General features: G+C 35.2%; 1 protein-coding gene across 1 annotated transcript; it reads right to left on the bottom strand.

Moving 5' to 3' along the window:
* Positions 1–413: 413 nt before the first annotated feature.
* Positions 414–11,015, bottom strand: mbd3a (methyl-CpG binding domain protein 3a). Its single transcript, XM_079244141.1, has 7 exons — positions 9,738–11,015; positions 8,295–8,451; positions 7,058–7,195; positions 6,764–6,854; positions 6,275–6,452; positions 1,256–1,402; positions 414–1,124 (listed from the first exon to the last, which is right to left on the bottom strand). Exons 1-6 carry the CDS (start codon positions 9,749–9,751, stop codon positions 1,261–1,263), a joined length of 720 nt encoding a protein of 239 aa, XP_079100267.1. The 5' UTR covers positions 9,752–11,015; the 3' UTR covers positions 414–1,124; positions 1,256–1,260.
* Between the last annotated feature and the right edge of the window lie 761 nt (positions 11,016–11,776).

The following is an 11,776-nucleotide window of genomic DNA, read 5'->3' as shown; positions in this document are numbered from 1 at the left end:
GGGATAAAATTCTGGGTAACAAGTTGGTGGCTGAAAGAGGCAAGGATGCAGAAATCTGAGAAATAAGATGTACTTTTCTGTCAAAGCAGGGTGATCAATTTTCAGGTTTCTGATGCATTAATTAGTGGTCAGATTAGTTTAAAACGTGAGCGCAAAAGACTTGTATTAGTAAAAAAAAAAAAAAACAAAAAAAAACAACTCACTTTTTTTAAGTCACTTTTCAAATATTTTTAAAAAATTTTTGTTAATTTATGCCAAATTTTTAAAGGTTAACCATATCTGAATTATGATAACATACCATTATTTGATGAAAAGAATTATTATTCACCATAAATCACAACTTGGCTGCATTTATTTGACAATGAAAGCAGTACACAGACAAAATCGTATAATGATGTACAGTACACCAGGATTGTGTTTGTGTCATCTGAGGACACATATCTTAACTGTAACTGTCCAAACTCTAGTGTAATCAGCAAAACAACAAAATAATTTCTTTTTTAATTATTTTAGACACAAGCACCATTACTCAAACTATGTAAACTCAGGTTATGGGAAGAAAGAAAAAGAACTAAATGAAGAAAAAAAACTAACTGGTTTTTGTTATTCACAGCTAGAGTGCTGTATGTTTAAAGAAAAGAAATACCGCAGTTTTTATTTCCATTTTCTTGGCTTCCAAACACATTGTGTAACAAACTACCTGCAGTGTCAGTAAATACAAAGACACACGTTCTTGGAGAACAGTTAAAAATATACACGCTTTTCAGAACAAACTCAAAACAAACATTCACATACTTAACATTTTGTGTCTTCAGCATTGAGCCACAACAGCTGTTAGGAAACTTTAACACTGCACTGTATTGAGCACCATCCACAGCTGCCATACATTAGTAGAGGTAAAATGAAAACTGAAACTCAAAAACACCCTTTCAGGGCTACACTGCCACTTGTAAGGAAAAAATCAACAATAAAGACAAAAGTCTTTGTTAATGTGAGTAAAGTCTGCAGCACGATGTCTGCATTTAAAGTCTGTTTCCGTTTAAGTGTATACAGTTCAGCATGGAGACATTTATATGAATATCTGAAAAAAAGAACTTTACCATCAAACTTCATGTCCATTAAACCTGTGGGAGAGATGAGAAAGAGATTCATTAGACACTATTAACAATGCTTTTAATATCACATCATCTTAAGACTGCATTTCAGTGGTTGAGTTGTTTTGCTAATATGGAGTTGACACTGTGTTTGTGTGTACCTGGGCTATAAATCTTCCTCATCCGCTGGCTCAACTTTCTCCTCAACTGCCGCATCTGCAGCAGAAGCCTCTATATGAGCCAGCGAATCAGCCATCAGAGCTTCCTCCAGCCGTCTCCTCACATTCTGCACCAAGTCTTCTTGCTTCCTAAGACGGACACACAGAACAGGTGTTAGAAGTAATGACAAACCCATCACTAATCAGAAGCCAAAACCTTGTCTTTTCACGGTCTGAAAAACTATAATGATGGACAAAAAGAAAAAAAAAAATCCCCTATCTTCTGATGGTCACAAGAAAACGCATATAACTGAATCCATTGATTGAGTTGAAGGGGCCATTTGAGTAGATATCTGACAATCTCCCTAGTAAATCCAGCGTAATTATAGCTTACAGTAAAATCAGCTCTTTGACAATCAATGCATTAATTTTTTTTATCCTTTTTTTCCTTTTTTTTTTGCTTATCAAAATACACTTTTAAAAGCATCTTACAACACAACTAATGCATGAATAACATTGAAGGGGCAGGGGTGATTCACATTTCCACCATAGTGTTTAGAGCCACTATTGTAATTGTGGCACTAACAAATTTATAACCATAACTTGTAAATGGGGTAAGTGTTCTGCAGGGCAAAGCACAGAATTATACATAATTAGAAATATATTTATTATGACATTAGGATGGCTGCATGATGGTAAAATGCTTAGCACTTTTATCTCACAGTAAGAAGGTTCCAGGTCTGAACCTTAGGTTGGGCCTTTCTGGATGGCGCTAGCATGTTCTCCCTATGCATGCATGGAATAACTACAACCAGAGTAACAAGAATAATTGGCTTGAATTGTTCATCAAGTTACTTTTCAGATACTCCCTGCGAGCTGAATAACTACTAGTAGGTGTACATTTTATTTTCATTAATTCGCCCTGCTTATGTGACAATTCTATACAGTGAGCACAAGCAGACTGGGTTCACTGCTGACTTCAGCACAGGAAAAACTAGAGGAACCCTGAATAAACCAAATTAAACTTGACCCATAATTAAGATGGAGATGGAAAATTGCAGTTCACATTATTTAAAAAAAAAAAAAAAAAAAAAATCAGCGAGTGCAGCAATGGTTAGGTATAAATAGTAAACATAAAATTAATGTTTTTAAGCTGTTAATGCTATCAACATCCTCAGTATTACATTTGAGAACATTTAGAGATGTATGACTTTTCAACAGCCAGTTTAAAACTATTCTGATTACAATCTATGAATGAAATCTAATAAAAAACAGTGACCTTCACTTTGTGCAGGCCTTAAGCTAAAACTGCAATTATAGAGCAAAACTCTCATAATCTTTAAAGTCTGTTGCATCTGAGCGCCTTTAGTGCAGTAAAATAGTCTGGTCTAATGCAACCCGACCCGATTGACCCCAGTCAAAAAGTCTTTGCATTATGGATATTGTGCATATTTATTGTGGTGATTATACATTTTGATATACATGAATTTTTTTTTTTTAAATAAAACAAATAGTAAATTTCACAAAATATTACACTCATATTGTGCTGCAACATTCTGTATTGATTCAGAGAGAAATAGGCAATGTCTGAATGATAGAAGCAACTTAAATGGTTTTGTAATGTTTTTAAGTTAAAAAAGCTGAGGGAAAGATCCATCCATACATAACAATGAAAATCTACAGATAATTTAACTATCAACGATTTTGCTAATCAGTGAGATTCTTTAATATATAGATATCTTTTTTTATTGATTACTATTTGGGATTAAAACAAAGCAAACTATAGATTTACGAGTACGTCAAAGTAGGGAATATGTCATCTCAACTCAAACACTGCATGAAACACAGATGGACTTGCTTCAACCTGCCAATAAAATTATTTCCCCTTGGCTTTCATATTATGCTTACCCTCAAAGTGCAGAAACCACTTTCCAGAGGATGAGTCTATAACAAATAACTTGAGAAACAGTGATTAGCTGCATCCAATAAGCAACCACACTTGCTGATAATAACTACTGTCTGAGATAACTGAGCACACTGGGCTGCAGGAGTCAGCTTACATACCAAGGCTGAGAATAAGCTGCCAGCTGTCTTACAAAGAAGTAAAAACAATTATCTGCATTGTTCTGTCACCAAATCATTGATGTTAGTTTCACAGCTTCCATGTATGACCCCATGGTTGATGATAGTGCTTTAATAAAGAAAGGAGCCAGTTGTACCCATTTTTTGCAGCCCCCAGCACAGCATTCTCATTGAAGCAAGCATGTACAAACATGTGCTATCCTCCCATTAATGCTGATCAGAGATGAAGCAGATTATTACTACAGCAAAGAGATTTCACATGGAACTGAATGCTGATTAAATACTCTCCTTGTACTCAAAAATCATTAGACGTTAATGGTAGATTGCAGGGTTTTTTTTGGCCAATTGGGAAGAGCATTGTCAAACAAAATAAATCTGCAAAGTTGGTTTGTGTACTGCAAATGCTATTATAACATATAATATCATTAGTATGGGAAGTATTGCTCCGTGAAGAAATGGCACCATATTATCAGTCAAACACTGAATATTTGAAATCTAATCTCACATTGTAGATGGAGAAGTTGTTGGGATACTACAGCTTTCTACTTAACATGCATAACTACTTCACAGGCATAACAACTTGGGATAGACCAATTATCGGCTGGACCAATTAACAGCTCAGATATGTTAGCATTTTCATGCATATTGGCATCCTTTTTGTTTAATCCGATGGCCAATGACAGATCAATTTTAATGTAATGCAGCCACACCTCTCTGTCTGCAGTCACTACTCCAGCAGACTCCAGGAATGTCCTGCCCACAGCACCATCTGATTGGCTACAGAAAAGGCATGTGACAGCCAATCAGCAGAGAAAACTGTGTGGACGCACAGTGCTCACACACATGGCAGAGAGGAGAAAAGGTTTGCTGAGTGGAGAAGCTCTGGTAAGCAGGTGCGAGCATTGTCAAAGGTAAGTTCAGGCAGCAGACTCTCCTGAAATTGTAATAAACATGGCAGTCTTCTAAAACTCACAACTACTAGTCATGTTACTGTGAGCCCAGTAAAATTATATTCACATGAGTGGCAGCTCTGCTTGCTCAGGGCCCCCACACCTGTTCGTTTATCACTTTAAACAAGGTTCCCAAAAAAAATAATATTAAAATAAGTCTGTGATAGTAGAAGTATGTGTGTGTGTATTTAAAAACGAGAGAAGCTTCATTGCAGGGAAGTATGTTGAGGGGATGGCTAGACAATAGTTTCTTCATGTAGGCAACATGAGATGCTGCGGAAACTGACAGCAAAGCAGCATCTGTCACAAAACTGCTAGGCAACAGAGCTGTTTCTCTTCCAAATTAATTTACTTTATATTTTTCTGTTCTGTTTGAGAGATCTCAAGCAACAGAAAGTGACATTGTTAGATTAAGTATGTTCTGAAGCCATCTTTGATTTCTCATACAGAGGAGCAGTATATTGCTGTTACAGATTTAATATATATTTAAGACAATGTAACTGCATCATGAATCCTACATGAACTGCATGGTGTTCAAGGATGAATAGTCTTTCCAACTGCTATTGTATTGTTTTTATATACATATAAAAATTATATAACAAAATCAACAACAGCCTTCACAAATATCGCAATAAATTGAAAATAATGAAATGAGGATGTTTGTTAAATAAACAAACGCTTAAAAGCATTTTTTAAAAAAAGGATTGGGTGTTTATTTATTAAAAATTCTGATGCCAATATTTTTACTTCTATTGCAAATGATTATGTGCTCCAAGTATCGGTTATTGGTCTACTTGACAACTAAATCAGTATCAGTCCTGACAACCCGTATTGGTCAATCTCAAATAATAACTATCACCCCTCAATGTTTTTTGTTTGTTTTTTTTTTTTTTAAGTCAAATCAGAACTACTTTTTTGTAAGAAACCATAGCTTCCCATTTGATATGAATTCTTGAGTTCCAGCAGTAATGATGTCGTTGGATGTAATTTATTGATAAAATTGTACCATAAAGTTCAGAGCAACTGGATTTGGATGGATCAGTTCATTTGGAATCTGTTCTCAACTAGGAGAGATTTTCCATTTCCATCCTTACAGTAAAATATAATTTCTGATTTGGAGCTCAAATTAAATTTCACAAGTTTCACGAGGGCTTGTTGAAAATGCGTTTAACAGGCAGACTAAAAAAAGAAAACAGTAACATTAAAATCACTATACATGGTTAAGATTATAAAATCTGAGTAGCTTTCACGCAGAAGTTAAATTTTCAACAAAGAAGGTATTACTATTCAAAATCCAGAGATTCCCATTTATTCATGTGTATGACTGTCTTGAATGAATGACTGAAATTAATGAAAAATACTTAATCCTAGAGGGATATTGCAATTCAGAGGATTAAATTGGGCTTTACTACAGTATTCATAACTAAAGTAGTTCTATATATGTGTGTATGTGTGTGTGAAAAACGATGAAAACATTTCAGAGAACACAAAGATAATGTCTGGTTGTCTTTTTAAATTGTTAGTGTATATGCGCACATCTGAAGGCCGCACTATTATTTAACAATAAACTGCATTTAAATAGGAATCTACAAGTATTGACGTTCCTGCACCAGCACGTCAACCATCTGCCCCCACGTGCCATCTTATTGATAAAATTGTACCATAAAGTTCAGAGCAACTGGATTTGGATGGATCAGTTGATTTGGAATCTGTTCTCAACTAGGAGAGATTTTCCATTTCCATCCTTACAGTAAAATATAATTTCTGATTTGGAGCTCAAATTAAATTTCACGAGTTTAACTGAGTACCAAAAACTACACAACCATTCTACACCATCACTGTAACGCTAACTTTTGAATGACTCAAGTGCTCTCTCAGACATCACAGCATTCACAGTTGAAAACTTAGACCACTTTAGAAAGGTAGTAATTAATTCAACATCAACTCAAGAAGAAACCACCAACATTGGTTATTATGTATTTACTCCTACCTGATGTCCTCATCAGTCACGACAAAAGCTTTGCACAGTGGCTGTGCTGTGTTGAGCCAGACTCCAGGATTTTTTTCCACTGCAGCAGTGAGTTGCCCCGTGATGGGTACATGGCTGGTGTGCAAGGCGCTCGCAATCGCAGAAAGCAATGTTTTGTCTGAAGATGCGGGCCCAACACCTACAGAAAGAACCGAGCAATTTGCTGAAAAAAATAAAAATCTCACTTTGTGTTATAACAGCAGTTCCAAACAAGTATAAAAGATGAGTAAAATGTAAATGAAAAGACATCTTGTAAAATATAAATATTGTAAAATATTAAAATAACTCTAAAACATAAAAATACTTTATTGTTCTTGTTGTCATAAAATGTTTATAATTTGACGTGTTGCCATATGAATAAAAAAATATATTAAAAAGGGGCAAATTATTCCTATTTTTTCCCCCTGGAAGTTGGGCTTTATACCTGCCATAATTGAAAGTTATTCTCACCCTGTAAGCCTTTGGGAAGATCCATAGTTTTCACCAGCTCCTCTGCTATATCAAACGCACTTAACCCGCTCAGCTTTCTCTCCCAGAACAGCTAACAATTGAAAAGAACACAGAGGAGAAAAATAATTGTCCCCTTTTTCGGGCAGTTTCCTCAAACTGAGATGTGATCTGTTAAGTGCATAAAGCATGTTCATATATTTGGGCGGAATCAAATTACCAGCATATTTTAAAAAAAAAAAAAAAGAAAAAGAAAAAGTTAAATAAAAAAAATTGTTTCTTTTTGTCCTGACTTACTTGTTTTGGTTGGTCCACTGCCTTCTGAGGGTCTGTCTTCACCTTGTTGTTGGGGTGATTTGTAACCTTGGTCACTGGTTGTTTGAAAATGGACGCAGTCTGTCGAACTGGTAGTGTTGTGTTTAAATCAGGCTTGGCCTGCAAGAAAAACAACTTTATGAACAACTAGATGAAAATAAAACTCATTGGTTTGCGGCATTTTCAAAGTAGTTTCTGAGAAGTCAGTGGACAGGTTCCTGTGTTTGAAATCCTGCTTCATTCTTTGTGTTGTTAGTTCCAAGTTTGAGTTACTTTAAATTTTTTTTTTTTTACTCTAGTGAATGTGAGGGTGCCACTGAAAGATTACACTGATTAGAGTAGTGTGATCATAAACAATCTGAGATAAAATGTTTTATTATGTCATATTTGCAAGACATTCCCTGTAATGCAGTTAACATTCGATCATAAAATAATGTATGAAGGAAAGGTTTATCAGTAACACGAAGCATTCACAATCCATTATAATTCTTGGTCACATGATGTGAATTTACCATTTGGAGTTAAAAACTGACCCCCCCCCGAAATTCATACTATAATATACAATCAAACTTGTGTTGAGCACATGCACCTACAGAACAGAATACACAATAAATGTTTATTATAATGTAAGCCATCTCAAATGAGCAAACAAATATTTGATTCAGACAAATTCTTTGCAGAAACCACTTTCATTAGCAGCAGCTTAATGGCAGAGCAGCAAACAATGTGTGACCACTGTTAAGAGTCTCATGACATTTTAATGACTCTGCCAGAAGGCACGAGAGAAACTCAAAATGTGGAGGAAGGTTTCACAATTTGATGACAGCTAAACTATGTAGTTGTTCCTATTTGTTATATGCAGCATCAAGAACTTTTTACTTTAGTTGGTCAGGTTTAAAAAAAACTGCAGATTTATTGAAAATACTTGAAAAAAATCTATCTATTCTACTATAAACTGTAACAAAACACACACTGTCACAAACAAAAATCATGCTAACACTGCCCAATTAATTAAATAGGAGTAACCATTAAATATTTCTAAAAGTTGTACTTAACAATAAAAGCAGTTTATTGAAGAGCAATAATTATGAAAATATAAAAGAAATGTCATTATTTCATGGGTACCACTACCTTCTGTAGTCGTTTTAAAGTAACCAGAAATTACTAAAGAGCGTAAGATTATAAATGCCCAAATAATAAGGCTCAACCTCCAGCTCACCCTGATGTGATGGTTGGTGTCATAGAGATGCTTGTGCCTGCTGCGCTGCACTTTGGTCTGGAGTGAGCGTCCGGTCTGGGAGTGGCTGAAATTCACATCAATGCGAGGGTCGCTGCGTAATATCTGGGGCTTGTTGAATATGCGTTTAACAGGCAGACTACAAAAGAGAACAGTAACATTAAAATCACTATACATGGTTAAGATTATAAAATCTGAGTAGTTTTCACGCAGAAGTTAAATTTTCAACAAAGAAGGTATTACTATTCAAAATCCAGAGATTCCCATTTATTCATGTGTATGACTGTCTTGAATGAATGACTGAAATTAATGAAAAATACTTAATCCTAGAGGGAAATTGCAATTCAGAGGATTAAATTGGGCTTTACTACAGTATGATAACTAAAGTAGTTTTATATATATGTGTGTGTGAAAAACGATGAAAACATTTCAGAGAACACAAAGATAAAGGCTGGTTGTCTTTTTAAATTGTTAGTGTATGTGCGCACACCTGGAGGCCGCACTATTATTTAACAATAAACTGCGTTTAAATAGGAATCTACAAGTATTGACGTTCCTGCACCAGCACGTCAACCATCTGCCCCCACGTGCCATCTTCACAGGGGTATCTATGCTACAAGTAGGATTAATGAACATTTCTAGTGAGTTTCCTGGTTACAGTTTTGCAGGTAGACGGAAAAAAAAGTTTAAAAGTGGCATAAAGTTCACTCACTGGTTCAAAAGATAACATGCGATTCTGTGCCCAATCGGTTTCTGGGTGAACATTGTATTATTTATGCAAGGTAAACGGGAAGGTGTATCCAGTAATGTGGCATATGCTAGGATAAATTTATATTACATGAAAGAAATTCAATGATGAGGGCTATGACAACACGAAGTCTGTCGTAAAACTGTGCACATACATAAACTCTTCGAACACTTTTGACCATTTTGCTTTTTAATGTCACATAATATAACAGCATAAATTCCACATATGGAAACTTGATCATTTAAGTTGAACTTTGTATAAATAGAAAAAAATAGGAATTTTCCAACAGTATGTTTGGAACGTGTGAGCTGAGGCGCAGACCGCCAGGTCACGAAATTTAATGGGTCACAGAATTCGATGTGACACCGGGCCCTGCGCGCTTCAAATCAAGCGTGTGTAAACAATGAAAGTTAGCTAGCTAATCAAGCTAGCAGCGTCTGAACATCAATGTCCCAACAACTGCCAAATAAAGTAATATTCTTCATAGCTGATTGGTCCCATAAGTAATGTAACTGGGGTGCACAAAAACTTTTAACTACAACATTAATAGTATAAAATTAATAATTCGTCTTTATTTAATTGCTGATGAGTTTCTTAACTACAAAAAAAGATGCATGCATGCGTGCATTTCCTCGTCGCTTTAGCAACTTATGCGACCCTAGATTTAAAAGTCTCACCTTTTTCTTTCCATGGTCCCGATTGTCTCGCTTCGTTTACAGACGATTCTGGTTGATAAAAAAAAAAAGATAAGAAAGCTGCTATATCCTTGTTATTCCCGTCATGAATATACACGGTCTCGTTAGCTGTCGATGCCCGCTGTCAGGACCTTTATAACTGTAGATCACTCCGCCCGACCAGTAGCATTATAATCACTGTAATCCATGCGCCGCGCTATTGTAAACTAGTCCGATTATGACACTCCAGATCTCTGTGTACTGCAGCGCCACAGAATAAATAGTAGAAATAACATATGTGCTTTATTAGAGTATTTCAATCTTGGTTCATTCTTTGTCCTCATTTCAGGATAAATGTTCTGTAACCTAAATTTGAGTAAACTTATACTTTTGATACTAGTGCTGTCAAGGCATCCATTCATTTAAGAGTGCACAAATGTTCATTTTAGCTGATTATTAATTTATTACCCCTCTTTACATTTTAAATAAATTTGCTTCAGGATCAGTATAGTTCACCTAATATTTCTGCATTCTCATACTTCATGACATTAAGCTTTAACTGTGCTGAGATTTTAGATAATTCTGTCACTAATTTGTTTCAAAAGCCAATAGGATCCTGAGTTAAAATCAAAGTTCAAGGCATATTATATAACTTTCACTAAAATATGCTTGTGTCTTTTTTATACTTTTTTCAGTAACTTTGGAAGAGAAATTCTTAAATGTTTAAGTTGTATTTTATAAAATCACAGGGTATAGTTATTAAAAAATAAATTAATTTCAGTTCCAACACAGTAAAGTCCATAAAACTGCAGTCAAACCTCACCAAGAACAGAATTCTGGATCTAAATAAACTTTCATTTCATTTGAAGTCATTTTTGATAATTGAACACACACACACAAATAAAATACAACAATATTCAAATTTACCTACTTTACGTCTTATTTTAAAAACAGAAAGCATTAAAATTTGACCCACAGAGCACAAGTGATTAAATAACTGCATGTACTCAAACTAAGCAGAACAGAACATTCTGTCTTCTGCTTACATTTGTCAACATCCATTTTCTTTTTTTTTATTCACATTTTCACTGGCAAAAGACAATGAAATCCCCCACCCCAGAGAATATTAGTGGAGATTGAAGAACAGTTTAATGTTGACTGAGATGGATCAAGACAATGGGCCTGAGTATCCATCTTGTGCAGAGGGACCACTGTGCAAGTACAGGCTCCAACATGCCATGTTCATGATGTAGGTCGTCATACTGAACAAAAAGTCGCACCAACCTGTAAAGAAAACATTATGTCATTATGTTGTATAGCTTACAACAACATGTCAAGATTGTTTAAAAGCACCATTAAAATACTGTACAATTTACTGCCAAGCATTGACTAAGGGTTTTGAGGCATTACATAACCAAATGCAGTTAGAACTATTTGCTTCTTGAAAGGTCTTTGGAAAATAATTAGGTAAATACAACTTCAGTAAAACAACATGAAAAACTAATTACACCCAATGATTTAATAGCAGCACTAATGGGACACAATAATTTTGCTTATGCTGCTCTCTTCCATCATTGTGGAGGAATTTTAACTTTGGCAGTTGTCTGTAGTAGATGTCTGACAAGCTCTGCACAAGTATGATTATGATCCAATCATCTGAATCAGATGTGTTGCTGAAGGAAACTGTTGAAAGTCTGTAGTGCGGTAGATCTTAGGACTGGAGTTGGGAATCCCTGCTCTTGATGGGGGTCTATAGCTACTTTACCCCCTAACCCCCCCCTTTCTTTTTTTTCAGGAACTTAACCGTCTGCAACATTTGTTTTATTTAATTAATTTGGGATAGTGGTGAGCAATGCATCTACTAAAAATGTGGCAGAGTACCATAGATTTGTGCAATGCATTTGCTCAGCAGTCATTTGGTTCTCTATCAGAATACTTATTGACAAAGACATGTAGAAGTCCTTTTAAACTGCACAATACCAATCAGAGTGCATCCTCAAATAAGATTTGAATGAAATATGGTAATACTGTTCATTCTTTTT

Source organism: Telmatherina bonti (genome assembly GCF_933228915.1).
Source record: "Telmatherina bonti genome assembly, chromosome: 7".
Lineage (NCBI taxonomy): Eukaryota > Metazoa > Chordata > Actinopteri > Atheriniformes > Telmatherinidae > Telmatherina > Telmatherina bonti.
This window is presented reverse-complemented; position numbering and strand designations above follow the sequence as displayed.